A 17,179-nucleotide genomic window follows, 5' to 3' on the forward strand; every position below is an offset into this window, starting at 1 on the left:
CAAGAGGTACCGGAGTACAGTGACCCGCATCGTAATGCAACGAAAGCCTTTCGCTAAGTAGCGGTGTATGTAGGAATTACACTTTTTTTTATGTCCAACGGACGATTCCTTCAACCCGAAAGTAACATTATGAATTGATGCTGCTAGATCAAATTGACATTATCGGTTCAGTGAAAGAACATGAATCATCCAACAGGCATGTAAGAACCACCAAAGAGTTTCTCGATCGGTGAAGTTTAAGTGCGCGCGACTGCTTTGTCGAGATAAACCAAGAATTGGGCAGAAGAATACAATATCAGATAAAATTGCGGGAAGTAGGGTTAGGTGAAAGGGAGGGGTCCAGAAGAAGAAGAGGCAAATTAGGTACAACGTACAACCATCCGATAGGACAGCGTTGGAGGACGGAAAAGTCCTCGATGCCTTGAACAAATTTCGTCGCTTTTCGGTTGTTTCTCCGTATGGCGTTTTGATTCCTGTTGCAAGCATTCGATTTGAGTAACCACGTAATTACTGCGGGCAACAAAACCGTCTTTTCTTGCCCCTTTTCACTGCGATAATTGCACCCTTTTTCTTAACCAGGAAGTACTTTAAATTGTATTTTTCTTAATTACAATAATTGCACCCAATTTCGCCGCCTTTCGGTGATTTTGCATTGATTTAAATTGCAAGATCGGATCCTTTTCGTATTAATATTACGACATGGTATGTTATTTGATTCAATAGTTCTTTTAGTTGTGGTTCTGTTCTTTTGGGTAGGTGTTGAAATGGGTTTATATGGATTGTGTGAAGGCAAAACCATTGTCAGTGAAAAGGATAAGGAAATAGAGATGAGAGAAAATCTTCCCCAAAGTGAATCTGTTTACTAAGGGTGCACGTGGTAACACTTTTGAAGGTAGGTTTCTGCTCCAAAAGTGCTTCTAGAGCAAAAATCCGTTTGATAATGTACCTTCTGAAGCGGAAATCCGTTTGGTAAAAAATTTTACTTATGAAAGAAATTTATACTTTTGAAGTAAATTTTCACTTTTGAATTTGTTTTTTCCCCAATTTCATAAGTTAAAAAAAGTAACTTTTCAACTTAAGAAATAGTTCTTGGATTAAAAAAAAAATCACAAAGTACTTCTCGCCACACCTTCTTTTCATTACGCCATCACCCTCTTTTCGATCGGGCCCGCCTCCACCGTCTTTCGCCGCTGCCCACCGTTGACCACCAACACCTACCTCCACCGCCGACCACCTCCATCGCCAACCACCTCCATCGCCAACCATCGCTAGACACCGCCCATTGCGGCCCACAACCACCGACCATCACCTGCCTACGGCCATGACCGTTGACCACCGCCCTCCGCCGGTCGTCGGAGCAAAAAATAAATAATATTTTTTAATAATAAAAATTATTTTTTAAAGAAGTTTAAAAAAGTTTAAAAAAATGAAATAGAAATTTTTTAATTGCTAACAATAATTTTTCATAAAAGATTTTTCGTCAATAATATTTTAGAACTAGAAATTTTCAATCTTTACCAAACGAGTTTTTATGATTAGAAATCAACTTCTGCTTTTAAGTAAAAGTCGAAAAATCAACTTCTGATCAGAAGTTGATTTTTTAAGTGGAAATGTCATCATGCGCGCCCTAATTAGGAAAGGAAACAGGGAAAACAAACAATCGTCCCTGCCATGGATGTTTATCTCATGTCCCGGCTTGGGACATCCTCCTAGGGTCCCTATATGCCGACGCGAAGGGGGCATGTCAGTCGTCAGCTTTGGAACGCAGTAATAAAATATGTCCCCGGATTTGAAGTAGCGGCGAGCCGTCAACCGTTCCTAATGATAGTACAGGGGACACCACTTAAACGTTCCACGATGACGAGTCTACGGCACCGTTTGATTGTCACCGACGTCAAAAGTGGAGACAATTGTGGGAGACCTCGGAAAATGTCCTAGGAAGCGCAGGGACGTCTAAAATACGTCACTGTCCTGCATAACAAGTGCCCCGATTTACAACTCTCCCCATAGTGAACGTCGATTTCTCTAGGGAGTAAATTTTTTTCATTTCTTTGACTTAGTTAGGAAACAAAAAGTATGAAGAAAGGATATGAAGGGCAAAAGGATACCTAAAGTGCTAATATTTATGCACGGCATTCACTTTATTATTAATATTTTTTTTTTATCACTTAAGTGTCAATTTTTTTTAAAAAACATTATTTCCATGCCAATTCCTATGAGCTTCACCGGAAAGCATACGTTGCTAGTCGAAGGATCCTAGTCAGCAAAATTTAAAAATCGCTAAAAAAAATTCACGTAACACTAAAAAAAAAAAAAAAACTTAAAAACTAAAAATAAGCTAAACAAAAATTTAAAAAAAAACCGTAGTTGCAGCCGCGAGGTCGGTCTCATCATGGATTCGCGAGGTGTCACCCAACCATTGCTAGGCCTTGGCCGACTCACGGCGAGGACTCGGCGGGGGTCGTCAGGGCTGGGCAACCTTGTTGGGCACTTCCCCACCCATCACCGGCAACTAGCGATGGTGGGGCAAGAGTGACGAGGGCTTATAGCCCTTGACGGTGTAACTGCAACATTTTTTTGATTTTTGATTTTATTTTTTAGGTTATTTTTAGTGTAATTTTAATTTTTTTATAAAAATTAAGTTTAAAAGTCCACGTGGATGCCACGTGGCTTGATTTTTTTTTTTTTTAAAATTGCCACGTAATTAATAAAAAAAAATGCCACATGTATTGTTGCACTTAAGTAATCTTTTCCGACAGAAATTAGTACTTAAGTGTTCGTTTTTTTTTTTTTTTTCTGATTTAGCACTTAAGTGATAAAAAATATATATATGTATTAACATCAAAGTAAGTGCCATACACAAATATTGATACTCCGGGTATCCTTTTGCTAGATATGAAGCAATATTTCTCTTATTCAAAATAGCCATGACAAGTTTTAGGACATTATTTTTCTATTTGAAAGCTCTAATTGTACAATAAATAGCACAGCGACCCCAGAAAAATCAACTAAAGTCTGGAGCAGCTCCTTAATGCTTTATCGAATAGCTCATTCAATGACCATTAGAAGCAACTTCATTAATCCGTAAAAGGGTAAATCTCGTATCTGACCCGACAGTCCTTCAGCTGAAAAGTAGCCCCTAGTTTATAAGGGCAATCATTTCTGCATCCATGAACTGCGGCAACCAAACAATTAAGACAGTCCAATGCCACAATATCCCCGTTGCACGCAGCATGGCCCCCAAAAAGCATCAAGGGCTCGACCATTGTCATCTTCTATCAGGAATTTCGCAGTAGTGATTGTAACTCGTCGATGGAGTTTGACCAATCAAGTTGCTGAAAACTCTTTCCGATGCCTTGTCGTCGTGGTCTAAGTTCAGAGACAAAATGGCGAAAATGTCATGTTAAAAGAGATAAAAAATTCAGAGACATACATGCGAAAGCCTAAAGTTCCGATCGGATACAATGACCTGCGAATCAGGGGCCAGATCGATTTGTCGATTGGTCGAGGTTTAAAAACACCAATTCTAACTATTTAGGCAAGTGAAATCATTTGTGGAAAAATGGATAACTTTCTATAATGGAATTAAATCTTAAATTTCCGTTCGAATTTACTTGCTTTGTACTTTCCTTACATCCCTAAAAAAAGTTTGGCGATCGTCAAATGAAGACTACACGCATCATATCATATCATATTTAAAAAAATTTGACCGGCCACGCGCACTTATTTGTGATTTAATCATCCATCATTACTTAGGTTTTTACGATCTAGATAGTATGTATGACGACACTTCCTTAGTGTATGGTGTCTACGTCTTGAGTTGAAGATAGAAATTCTCAAAGCATTAGCTTCGGGCCGGGCTTTTCAAGCCTAAAGAGTCGCCGGAGCCCGAAAAGTTCTGGGTGACCTGAAGCTAATGCTTTGAGAATTTCTATCTTCAACTCAAGACGTAGACACCATACACTAAGGAAGTGTCGTCATACATACTATCTAGATCGTAAAAACCTAAGTAATGATGGATGATTAAATCACAAATAAGTGCGCGTGGCCAGTCAAATTTTTTTAAATATGATATGATGCGTGTAGTCTTCATTTGACGATCGCCAAACTTTTTTTAGGGATGTAAGGAAAGTACAAAGCAAGTAAATTCGAACGGAAATTTAAGATTTAATTTCATTATAGAAAGTTATCCATTTTTCCTCAAATGATTTCACTTGCCTAAATAGTTAGAATTGGTGTTTTTAAACCTCGACCAATCGACAAATCGATCCGGCCCTTGATTCGCTGGTCATTGTATCCGATCGGAACTTTAGGCTTTCGCATGTATGTCTCTGAATCCAGCGACCTTGTCATAAAGATAGAATGACACAAGCACCAGAGTGGCAATCCTCTTGAAAGAACTCATCTTTTCGTTTCTCTTCTTCTCAATTATCTATCTCTTTAGGTAGAGAAGCTGCGGAATGTTGAAGGCTTGGTCCTCCTTATATATAAGATGTTCTTTGTTACTGTCCTTTGCCTAGTGGTGACAATGACCATTAGAGAAATCGACACTATCTAATATTGCCGCACAATCCCAATCCTAGGGAATTTCTTTACTATGTAAAAGCATATGTTTTGTCCATTTGGCTGGCGGATTCTTCTTATTTGTGCAGATTTTACCAACCAGTAAAAATTGGGATTTTCTCGCACAAGTGAAAACTAAAGAAATCCGCATACGACCCTTTTTCGACAATCGGGATCGACTCGTAAAATTACTTCTCTATCCACCATAGCTTTCCTTTTGCCAAGTGATAAAAATGGCAACCGTCTCTCAAAATTGATCGGATTAGCAACTGCAAATAGGTTGTTCGATCTAAATTGACCCATTTATCCTGTTTCGACACAAATTTAGTGACCCATATCCGGCTTGATTAATATTACTAAAATATTTCCTTATTCTTCTTTTAATGGGGTTGTCGCAAGGTTCCGTCGTTCCATCCCAGGACAAAGGAACAAAATAGGAATGGAGAAGAGGAATGCCTCGGACATCTCGGTCAGACGAAGATTCCTTGCCGAAACCGAAAGATGACTGGAGCCATCTGTTCTATTCTATTTTAGTGGTGCAGAGGATGAACTTGTCATGAATGGCTCGAGGTAGGAACAATTTATAATTACATTACTCAATTGCCACATTCATATGTAATTCCCCCCTATTTAGAATTGCTGATGTTCATCATATGCCATTTTAAGTTCTTTGCATTTTGCATATCGTGCTTTGGCCCATCGAACCTCGTTGTATACATTAAAATCTTCTATTATAACGTCCGGTGGTATTCGAATCAATTTTCGCGCACCTCAATTGGTCCGCTTCTTTGAAAGATTTTAAAGGTACACTTCTCAAGTGGTATTTTCTGTGAAAGCTGTTGCGATTAATGAGAGGGATGATTTTGGCTTTTGCTAATGCGATTTGAATTTAAGAGAGGGACACTATTATCACAGTAGGATGGGCATTTCGACCAAAAGAAATGATGGTGGGAAGGACAATGGACTCGAACGAACGAGGAAAGTGAATGATTGGACATGGATTAGATATACGAGGATTCAAGGTGAGTTTGGCAATGCTTTGTCTTCACACATAACTTTAAGCAAAAGGCGCCACTTTTCACTTTCCCATCAATATTCAAAATACTATTCAATTTCAAATTATTAAGAAAAAAAAATGTGCGAGTCTTCTTGTCAACATTTATATGCCGTGAGAGTTTGAGGTATACAGGGTTAAAAGAAAATCAAAATGCATTGGATTCCAAATTCTTCATAATAATAATAATAATAATAATAATAATAATAATAATAATCTATCCACACATGTCCTTAGCCATGCACGGAGATTGCCCCGAGCATTTCACACATTGATCGACACTTCTTATTATAGTATATTTTTGGCATAATTTGAACATATATAAGAAGTTTAGGGAGCACATTTAATAAATTAAAAGTTCAGCGATGATATTGTACAATGGCTAAAGTTTATGAATCATATTGAATAAATTAAAAATTACTAGACTAAATTATATATTGAGGTTAAAGTTTTAAGGATCATTTGTGTCAAATTTTCGTATTTAGAAGGAGGGGTCAAATTTGTGAACAATTGTCGCCAGTACGAGGGACAAAAAGCTAATTTCCAAAAGCTGTGGGGCTGCGAAATAAACACCACGGTGCTTCCGACAAAACACACACTTTTCATCGTGCTCGTGTGTAGTGTTTACATTTCATTTAATCTCTGGTTACATTCGAATTTTTGACCGTTGGGGCCCGTTTTCAGACAGGCCAACGGTTACCATCCCAACACTTCCCCACCCAAAAAAAAAAAAAAGGACCACGGACAAAACCCACTCACAAACTCGAAGCCCCCAGAAAAATTACAGAGAGAAGATAGCACCGAGCAATGGGCTGTGTCTCTTCCAAGCATGTCAGGAAAGAACGGGAACGCGAAGATCGCGAGCATCATCCTCGTCATCGTCATGGTCAGGCGGTCTTCAACAATGGCGGCCACACGTCCCACCCTGTCCACGTGCCCAACCATGTCGTCTCTCTCACCTCCAGCACTTACGGCGCCCTCAGATTGGACAGCGACGACAGAGTGTTGCCGCCGCCGTCGCCGCCCCCACCCCCGCAGCAAGGAGAAGCCACCCTACAGAGCAAGAGATTGAAGGGAGGGTTGCCGGCTCGCGGGGAGGAACCCCCTGAAGTCATCAATGCGTGGGAGCTTATGGAAGGCCTTGAGGACGGAGCACCGGCGCCGGCAAACCAGAACAGGAAGACTCCGAGCCCGAGGCCGCGGGGATTGCTCCGAGGTGTCGCGAGCATCGACTCGAAGACTCCGCTCAAGTTCTTGAACCAGATTGGCTCTCCGCGGAAGGCAAACACTTATGGAGGCAAGGAAAACAAGGGGAGCGCAGGAAATTGGTCGAACCGGGTCACGGGGAGATCCGATGCCACCCCGAAACAGGCTTTGAGATCAAACAAGTCGTTGGAAAGTTCGTGCAAAGCAGCAAAGAGTCTGAGAATATCGACCGTTGGGATTCCATTTGGAGGGAAGAGGTACAGCTTCGGAAGCGATCACGGGGTCTCGTCCAGGCGGAGTTTGGGCCCTCTGTTCGATCCGGAGCTGCTGGATTCTTACGAGAAAGAGCTGTCTCAAGGCGAAGAGCAGATCAAGAAGATGATTTCACCATCAGCCAAGATCAGGAAAAAGAGAAACTTTAAGGATCCCGACTCTGTCCTCCGTGCGTTCCAGCAAAAATGCCCACCCGGTGGGGACAATGTGGTGGTCATTTACACCACCACACTGAGAGGCATCCGGAAGACGTTCGAGGACTGCAACGCCGTGAGGTCGGCGATGGAGTCGCACTGCGTTCAGATGCAGGAGAGAGACGTGTCCATGGACTCGGGCTACAAGGAGGAGCTGAGGAAGCTGACGGGGTCGAAGGAGGTGAAGGTGCCAATGGTGTTTGTGAAGGGGAAGCTGATTGGAGGAGCTGATGAAGTAGTGAAGCTGGAGGAGGAGGGAAAACTCGGGGTTTTGCTCGACGGCATCCCGAGGACTTCACTGGGTTGCTGTGAAGGGTGTGGAGGGGTGAGGTTTGTGATGTGCATGGAGTGCAGTGGGAGTTGCAAGGTCTTTGATGAGGAAGAGAAGAAGGTTGTCAAGTGCGGCGAGTGCAATGAGAATGGGTTGATTCATTGCCCCATTTGCTGTTGATTTGAGCTGGATTGGATTCATTTAGCTAATTCTGTTTTTGGTTTTTTTATTTCATTTTTTTCTAATCTTTTCTTGATTTTCTGAGGGTTTGTTCCAACTGATGTAAAGACTGAAGAATTAGGGCGTAGGAAGTGTTGTGGGGATTGGTTCTGATGAAGTGTGTTTTTTGAGGAGTCCCCTCCTGTTTTGCTAATCGTTTCGATTGCAGATTCTTTCTATATAATCTATCTGATGTAGCAATCTTTTGGTTCGCAAGAGATTATGTTCATCTCTACGGGCTCTTTCAATGGATGATATGAAAGTTTGTTTATTTCCCTGCAACTGCTTACTGTCATGAGGGGCTTCCAAAATTTTTTTTCTCCGTGTGGCATTTCTTTGGTTGGGAAGTTGCAGAACGTTTGTCTGTGCATTTCTAACCAGGAAAGCCCTCTTGTGCCATTTGATTCATTCAAGTTCTGTGCTGCTGGCCACACCTCAAGGCCAAGGACGGGTCCGGGTCGATCCCTCATTGCAAGATTTGCAATCCGATCCATTTTCATTATCTTGCCCTAGCCATAACCTTCCACCTCATGCTTCGAACTCAAGCTTTGAGTGCCAAGGAACTCAAATAAGAGGAAAGGGTTGGACGAGCTTACTTGACTAAACCACAAGCTGACTTCAATCAGCTCAAACATTAGCAACTCGCCCTTCCGTGGGGAAATGGGAAGTCATAAAACTGAGACAAAGCAAGGAGCGACTCCTCAATTCTCAATTCCCTGAAAGACCATTATTCAGGCACTATCTCCAGTTAGTCAAGCGTCTTCAAACCAGTGCTGTTGACCACTCGGTCACTCTCCCCTCCCCAGGCCGAGCAAATGGCGCCATAAATTGTCTAGATTCGAAGTCAAGGTCCTGTTCGGATATGGATCCATTGATCGCCTTCGTTCGAGGGCCTCGAAATTAATCTGTTGTAGTCGTATTGTCCTTGGCTTTTTCACTATTACCGACTAATTCGTTCAGGCGAGATATCTCACGAGGGCGAAAGCTTCTTTCCTGTCGGTGTGCTCGTGCGGCTCAGACATTGGCCAAGAAGTCGCGGGGGCGAGTGGGTGTAAGGGAAGCAAGATGAGGAAGTCAGAAAGTGCAAGTGCTTCATTGACAAGTTGAAAAAGTCAAAAGTGACTTATATTAGGTTGGGTAGTGCCCAATATATAGTCAGAAAAATGAAGACTTGAGACAAAAATTTCGTGGAAAAGAGGAACCAAAAAAAAAAGTCTCTTTCATCAAAAGAGGGAGTGTCGGCGCGAACTGTTGGTCATCCTCGGACACAGCGATGGAAAGCAATTCGATGGCAACTTTTTTTTTGGTCGAAATTCGATGGCAACTTGACGAGGATAAACGCGGCCGGGAATGAGTACCTGTCCTTTACAGGAATTGCATCCTGTCTCTCCCTCTTTTTTGGTGTAGACTTCAGAGGAAGAGAAAAGAGGCATTTGTCAGCGTAGGAAGGCAAACCGAGAAAAGCTCTTTATTTCTTTCTGGCCACTCTCATGAAATGAAAAATGTGAGGAACAGCTAATCCAGGGAAACTCCAAAGCTAGGGTTCCAAAGAGCTTACCGTATACATAATCGATGTCTAATGCTAAAGCCAAAATATATTCAATTTGTAAGGTGGGTTTGCGGCTGACAACTGAATAGTGTTCGTTTCAAAGGCGATCTTCAAGAATCAGGAAAGCAGGCAAGTGTGGCCAGACCGTCCGTTCTCATCAAATAAGTTCTTCATCACAGGCCAACCAAACTGCTCAACCATAGAAGTGAGCGAGCAATAAGCACCTTCTTATTCATGGGCTATGCCAGAGAGTTCGAGGCATAACTTGTGTGCTTAGAGGGCTCCCCTCTCTTGTATTACTTGTGTTTCTCTCTTAATAAAAAGGGAAACAAACCAATCCACAACACCACAAGGTCGCTAATGCGACTGTGAAATTAAGCGGTCTTGTGTCAGCTAAAAGTACAGATATTTCATTTATTTTTACTTGGTAAACTACCTTAGCTTTAGCACTATCAATTACCATGGAGATTGTCAGTCGAAAAAGCATAGCCAGCTCATCGTACACGATTGTCAACCGCAAAAGGTTACTCTAGTAGAAACATGCCCGAAGGCTCAGCAAAGCGCACACTTTCAGAATGCTAACCCGTGTAGCAGATGTCTGGGATCCTCTAATCTTTCGATGAAGATGATGGTGCGAGGCTAAATCAAGTACACATCTGTACAATTATTTTCACATAGGTATGAATATGACGTCAAGTGAACTTCAACAGAGCAACTCTGAACATTTCTGAGTAGTACACTTTTTTCTGTGGGAAAGAAAAATCAAGAATAAAACAAATCATGTGCCTTGTATAATGTGCCTACACTACTTCCATTTTATGCAGCATAACTCAATGCCGATATGCATGTGCTATATCTTTTCAGTCCCCTTTGCCGAAAGAAATCTCCATCTCCTTCCACCAACCAACAAGAACAACAGAATCCCGGCATCTTTGCTGAACACAAATGATGATGCCAGCAATACCATTTCCGCGCCCCTTCATAGTTGTTGCCCAGAAAATTAAATTATATCACGAGACCTTCTGATTCTAGAGAGTTTGGGCGACCTCCCAAAAGAGATGATCGAGTCAGCTCTTGCAGCCTCCCATCATTTAGAGTGAATATTCTGTTAGCCATGAGAACCGTTTCCAGGCGATGGGCAATCACCAACACCTACAAAGTGTCGACACTAAACTGATTTAGCGCATGGGTAGAAGGCCCAACGGTAACAGTATCACCACAGAAAAGGAATGAAACTTGGACAAGCTGAAGGGAAACTAACACCGAGAACAAGGAAAAATTTTATGCCTAAATTAACAGAAATGATCGTATTCATGTTTTTACCATTCTTGTTATTAGGGGGTGGGAAGAAGTATCCTTGAAGCTTGGTCCTGAAGTTATTGGTGAGAATTGGTTGACACCAACATGAGACCCCGAATGGGAAGAAAGGGCATGTTTTACGAGAAGACAAATGGAGCAGATAACATAAGACTATCATAGGTGGCTTTTGAACTTTGGGATGATGATAAGGTTCCTAGTCTTCTCTACCATGCAAAAAAGATATGATGATCTCAGCAATTATCTTCTCTCTAATCACCATCAAGCAGGAAGCGAGAACTTGATGAGAAAGATCTCCATTAGCAACTAAGACTACCATGTCGACAATGCATCTTTACCATTTGCCAGTATGAAAGCTTGTTGGCCAACCCAACCTTCTACAACCATAACAACTCTGGGCCATTAGAAAGAAATTGCCTAAGGTTTTCCAAATTCCAAGTTAACTAGACAAGTCAATCAAGCCACCTGAATTCCTTTCCTAAGGGATACTGAGCTTCCACGGACATGATCACACATTTTAGGGACTCATTAATGGAACCCATCTCTGCGAGGCTATACCCTCCATATGATTTAGGGATAAGTGCGCTGGAAGTTCTAAAACTTGTCATGAAAGTATAATTGAGTCATAAAACTTGTCAAATTGATGCAATCGAGTCCTTTTGTTAACTCCGTCCAATTTAGCTAATGAAAAATGTTGACATGGCTTTTTTTTTCATTTTTTTATATCCTACGTGGCGTTGACGTGGCAATAATATGAAACATAAGGTTAATACTATGCCGTTTTGGGAAAAATATATTTTATGTAAATTATCTTCAAAATAAGCAAAATTTAAAATTATTTATAAAAAAAAAGAAGAAGAGTTTTTTTTTTCTTACTTTAATATAATTTAGTATTAACAAATTCTTATTTGGACCAAAACGACGTCGTTTTGGCCACGTCAGCTCCACGTAGGATAGAAAAAAATAATAAAAAAGCCACGTCAGCTTTTTTCATTAGCCAAATTGGATGGAGTTAACAGAAAGACTCAATTGCACCATTTTGACAAGTTTTAGGACTCAATTGCACTTTTGCGACAAGTTTTAGGACTTCTAGTGCACATATCCCCATGATTTATTTACAGCTTAGACATGCTTTTGTTCAGAGAAGTGATCAGAAGTTTAGTAGACAACACGCTGGACTCTTTCTGTAGCAAAGCCTACAGAGGGACCTCATATAGCATTGAAAACTGATTACTGTTCACCAACCAAATCAAGTAAGAATGGATATTGAGGTGCCACTTCTTATATGGACCTTAATGTGCAGTATGCATTGCACCTACAACTGGTGTTCCGACATAAGGAAAGTAATACATTGTCCAGCTTCAAAAATCACCTCAACTTGACTGAAAACCAGACAAGCAGGAATCTCATAAGCACGCATGTACAAAGTCTATGAAGCCCAGGATAACAATGGTGACATACTTGGCAAATGTCTTCAATAATTTGAAAACATTCTGATACATCCCTATGAAGAGAAAAACTTGCAGTAATATTAATTAGAAAAGCCATAGTACTCACAGTACGAGTTTCCATCAACCGTTGCAGGGCTTGTCTCACCAATAGCTCGGACCTGCTATCCAATGCAGAAGTTGCTTCATCTAAGATCAATATGGAGGGTTCCTGATAGAGTGCCCTTGCTATAGCCAATCTGCACTTAAAATAAGGAAAAGCTAATGAAACTTGACAGCTTAAACTCTTTTTCTAATTTCTTTCAATTTGCCATGATGCCATAAGCTACATTTCTTTTGCCAGTCATTTAATTAACAGTAGAGGTGACTTGTCGATGTGAGCATCACCTTTGCTTCTGACCACCACTCAGAGCTGATCCCCTAGGTCCAATATATGTGTTATAACCCTCAGGAAGCTTTTTAATGAAGTCATCAGCATTTGCAAGTTGACCCGCAAGCTCGACTCTATCCATTTCAACATTATTCATCATATCCCTGTACCCAATATTTTCGGCAACCGTTCCTGAGAAAAGAGTCTAGAACATGTGTGAAAGTTAGTCAAGTTTGCCATCTTTAAGATAGAGACAACTAAAAACATTCAAAAAAAAAAAAAAAACAAGGAGATAAAAGGGACCAAAACATATCTATAGTCATATCAATAAAGTAGCCAGCACTACTCTATGGAGCTAGACAACTTTATGTCAGGTTTCCAAGAAATAGACCATTTTTCATCAGACTCACTCCCTGTAACAGTCCTCTCATCCTTGATGCCTGTAATCTTAAAAAAAAAAAAAAGGCATGCAGAGGAATATACTCTCCACTTCACTTGCAGAGAAGCGGGGTATTATCAAGTGCAAAGTGGGGAAGCTCCAGTTCAACAATAGAAGACTTATTTATGTGAACTTAGACACTATGGGTATATATTAAAATAAACCTTCTATCACCAGTTACTTACAATATCTTGAGAAACTAGACAAATATGCCTCCTCAATGATTCCAACTGAATGTTCTGTATATTGTAGTTGTCTACACAAATAAAACCTGTTAACACGAAAACTGAATAAGATTTCATACAGCGATAAAAAGGAGTATAATTAAGAACACAGCTTGTCGTCAAACATTCACTTGGTCAACATAGATAGATCTTGATCTAAGTAGTGGCCAACCAGATGAAGGATCATATAAGCGAAGAAGCAGTTTCGCAAGGGTTGTCTTTCCTCCTCCAGAGGGACCAACAAGGGCAACTGTCTCTCCAGCCTTGATATGGAGGTCCAGCCTATCTAAAATAAGCGGCATATTGTCGCTATACCTAAAAGAGACATGACAAAATTTCAATTCTCCAGACACATTATCTAGATGGACTGCATCTGGTTTCTCCATGACCTGTTCTCCAAATTCACAAGGTAAATAATTAGACATCATCTAAGCACACCAAAGGGGAAAAAATGGCAAAGGAGAATTAGAAACATGAAGATATTGCCAACCACCAAATTCTGCAAAAGGAATTTCAAATGTTTATAATGTTACCAAGGTTTACTACTTGACTTATCAGAAGTAAAGCTAGTTCAATTGTGCAATCAATGCATATAAATTTTTTGCTAGATTTTTTTTTTCCTAGATTCACAAGGAGGAGATTCCCATGGTTTGTGCATCAAATGCTTTTTCACCAACTATTAAAAAAGTCTCAGTTATTGGCCAGCTCACATCACTTGGAAGAATAAGGAAAGCATGCGCCAGATTGCATTAACTAGAAATGTTTACATGAAGTATGAGGATTTTCAGGGAGTTCAGACAATCCATGAGTTGAAGATTAGCCTTTCGAAAATGAGTTCCCATGTACTCTGAGATGACTATCTTTTTTATTCTTTCTGTTCAACTGTGCACTGTGCCTTGCGTGCTTGATTGGCCTAAAATTTCTATTTATAAAAAGAGAAGGGACACACTCCACAAAAGAGATCAGACATTTTTTCTAAATTAACACAATAGATCAGACATGCATGATATTATTGAAGCATCCCAGCTTTCAAGAGAAAAGCTATTCAGATGAAGCAAGTGCCAGGATTTCCAGCTGGTCTGATGTGAAAACGCACTTTTTTTTTTGGGGTCTAAATGTGAAACGCACTTACAAAATATTAAAACCAATGAGAAGCATAACCATTCCATTGTGTGCTCCAGAATCTTACTCTCCCTCTACTTCCTAAAGTCTTCAGTTAATAAGATCAAAATATCACTTACAAAACCCAGAATGTACCTTGGCTTTGAACCTCCCCAACTCAAGCAAGCGCTCAATAGCTGGTTCTCCTTGCTTCAGTTCATTGTATGCTTTTCCAACATCCTGTGGTATTCTTTATTTTCAGATTGATAGCTTAGGATAGCTGCTAAAAGGTTGAACAGCACTTTAGCAGAGATAACAACAATAGATAAAATTAATTTAATGGGGTATGAAGATCAATGACAAGTGATGCACAGATATTTGTGATCATGAAATATTGATGCAGAAAATAAAAGTTGGAAGATCACTTCTTCACAAATAAGAGGTCAGAGAACTTGTAATTAGAAGCATGGAATATGTAAACATGATAACCGTATGAACCACAGAAATTAAAAATGAAACAAGCAAATGAGTGGCTTGTTTCTGCTATCTCACCTGGATCGGCTCAATTATGAGAACCAATGATGTGACGAAAGAAACCATGCTACATCCATCAAAAGAGCCTTTTGACAGTAACAAAGATCCAGCACAAAAAATGAATAAAGCTCCAATATAAATTGACTGTATAATCTGAGGAATGAGGGCCTTCATTTTCCTTTTATTCAAATGTTCAATGAGATCAACATGAGCAAGCCTTTTGAATCTAGCAATCTCACATGGTTCCGCATTGTTTGCTTTCACGAAAAGAATAGCAGGGAGGACCTGAGCCACAAGCATGGTAAGTGTAATAGCTAGTTAGCATCATCACTAAAAACATGGGAGCACACATGCAGTTCAAGCGACACTTGCATCTAGACACACCAAGTAGCAGCTACCCTCATACAAATCTTCATGTTGTCAATGAGGTAGCCAAACAAATAAAAGTCTTATCTTTTCTTGCAAATCTCTGTTGTTCCTTTACTTCCAAGTGATCAAAAAATCAAATGTAAACTTAACAAAGAAGTCTTTTCCCCTTCTACACTAGAAGCAGTATTCACCAAAAGGCAACAAATTATGCCGAATTATTCTAAGTAGATCACTCTCACAATAGACAAAAACAGTTTTTACTTCTCAGCATTCTTTAGGTTTGTCACATGCGGAATTTTAGTTATGCCATGAGGATACCTCGTTCAAGAAGGCAGAGAGAGCAGCAATGCTGAGATTTGCCTCCTTAGATATCTTGCGCAGCCTTTGTCCCAGAAAGGCAATTACGAGAGCCATGCAAGGAATTACCTACAACAAAACAAGACGACTAATCTAGTACAAATTCGGCAAGTGTAAAATTAGAAAGTCACCAAAAAAAATTCTCACCCACCACAGCAGAAACAAGAGAGAGGGCAGGGCTGATAGTCAACATTTGCATTGCCATTGCAGATAGCTGCAGAGTGCTGGGCACTATAGTCTAAAACGAGAAAAAGAAAGCAACAAAACAAATAAATCATCAACCTTCGTCATTATCAAATTACATTTGCATTATTTTATCAATACTGACTCATATTCATCTTACTGAGCACAAAAGAGAAAACCACACATGCATTGTACGCGCTCATCCTATTCTCTACCACTCCTGTTTGAGTTAACCAAAAACTTACAGTTTCTCAATTCACTATACAAATGATGGTCACCTTATCGGTCCTAACCAAAATCTAGCCCCCCAACCTACTCATTCCGTCATACATATAGATGAAAGTTATCAAGCAAGTACTAGGACCACGGCATTACTTACATTAAGAAGCGCATAAATCGTGTCAGCTACATCAGAAGCCTCAGCTGTGATCCGATACGCAATGTCCCCGGCAGAAACCCCAACCCTGCCTTCGAAGAACCCCAAATCCCTCTCCAGAACCCTCTCGAACATATCCACGCGAACCCTGTACACGGAGTTCAGCGCAGCGTCCCACAGCAACGCATGCTGCAGGTAGCTTGACACGACCCGAGCTAGCACCAAAACCCCCAGCGTGAACCCCTCGCCCCTCAATTTCACAACATCGGCGCCAGCAAAGTCGGCCGAGAATTTGCCGATTCGGGGGACGAGCTTGGAGAGGGAGAGCACGGAGACCGCGCCGCAGAGCCAGCCGAGGAGGATGGGCCTGGACTGGGAGAGGAGGTAGGGCTTGAGGGACTGGAGGGGGAGGGATTTGGGAAGGGGAAGGCGAGAGGGCTTCGACGATGGAGGGCGGGATTTGATTGAATCGGCGACGGCTAGGGTTCCACGGGGAGTGGCGACGGCGAAGTGGAGGCGCGTCGGATTGGGGTTGAGATGGAGTTTGAGGGGTCGAGAGGAGGAGAGGCGTGGAGTCGTGAGGAGATAAGAGGACATGGTGAAATGAAGAAGAAGGAGAAGAAGTTAGAGAGCGCGGGAAGGGCAACGGCATATCAGTGGCCTCGCCTACTGTTTTTCACTGGCTAAAGCAGACTGTAAAACTTAAGTAGGGTACTCATTCAGTATCAAAATTTTCAAAATAATCATTTAGGTATAAAAAATTTTCAAAAAATTGCTTGCTTCAAAGTCAATTTCGATTTAAGCTGGCGAGACTCGTCGAAAATCTGACGTGACTTGTTTTTCATTAATACTTGAGTGACATGGCTCAGTCGAAATTAGTCTTGAAGCGAGCGTTTTTCAAAAAAATCGACATTAAAGTGATCATTTTGAAAACTTTAGTAACGAAGTGGTCATTTTTAAAAAATTTTGACACTTAAATTATCGTTTTGAAAGTTTTGACATTAAAATAAGAGTTGTTCACAAACTTTGGCTTTTGTAATATACTTGAGCCAATTTTCACTTCTCCAATTGCATTCACAATCACAAATTCCATGAATTGGACCAAAGTTGGAGAACAAATGAAATGAAATTG

The 17,179-nt window shown here is 40.8% G+C and overlaps 2 protein-coding genes across 2 annotated transcripts; one reads left to right on the forward strand and one right to left on the reverse strand.

Annotated features, from left to right (window-relative positions):
- The first annotated feature begins 6,353 nt into the window (after positions 1–6,353).
- LOC115753855 lies at positions 6,354–8,013 on the forward strand. The gene has a single exon (XM_030692685.2). It carries the CDS (start codon positions 6,425–6,427, stop codon positions 7,739–7,741), a length of 1,317 nt encoding a protein of 438 aa, XP_030548545.1. The 5' UTR covers positions 6,354–6,424; the 3' UTR covers positions 7,742–8,013.
- Positions 8,014–9,829: 1,816 nt separating this feature from the next.
- Positions 9,830–17,134, reverse strand: LOC115753853 (ABC transporter B family member 29, chloroplastic). Its single transcript, XM_030692682.1, has 11 exons — positions 17,102–17,134; positions 16,051–16,721; positions 15,640–15,726; positions 15,450–15,557; positions 14,781–15,047; positions 14,385–14,468; positions 13,300–13,516; positions 13,089–13,174; positions 12,482–12,669; positions 12,204–12,333; positions 9,830–10,481 (listed from the first exon to the last, which is right to left on the reverse strand). The coding sequence occupies exons 2-11, from the start codon at positions 16,642–16,644 to the stop codon at positions 10,335–10,337; spliced, it is 1,908 nt and encodes a 635-aa protein (XP_030548542.1). The 5' UTR covers positions 16,645–16,721; positions 17,102–17,134; the 3' UTR covers positions 9,830–10,334.
- Between the last annotated feature and the right edge of the window lie 45 nt (positions 17,135–17,179).

The sequence above is a fragment of the Rhodamnia argentea genome, chromosome 10 (genome assembly GCF_020921035.1).
Source record: "Rhodamnia argentea isolate NSW1041297 chromosome 10, ASM2092103v1, whole genome shotgun sequence".
Lineage (NCBI taxonomy): Eukaryota > Viridiplantae > Streptophyta > Magnoliopsida > Myrtales > Myrtaceae > Rhodamnia > Rhodamnia argentea.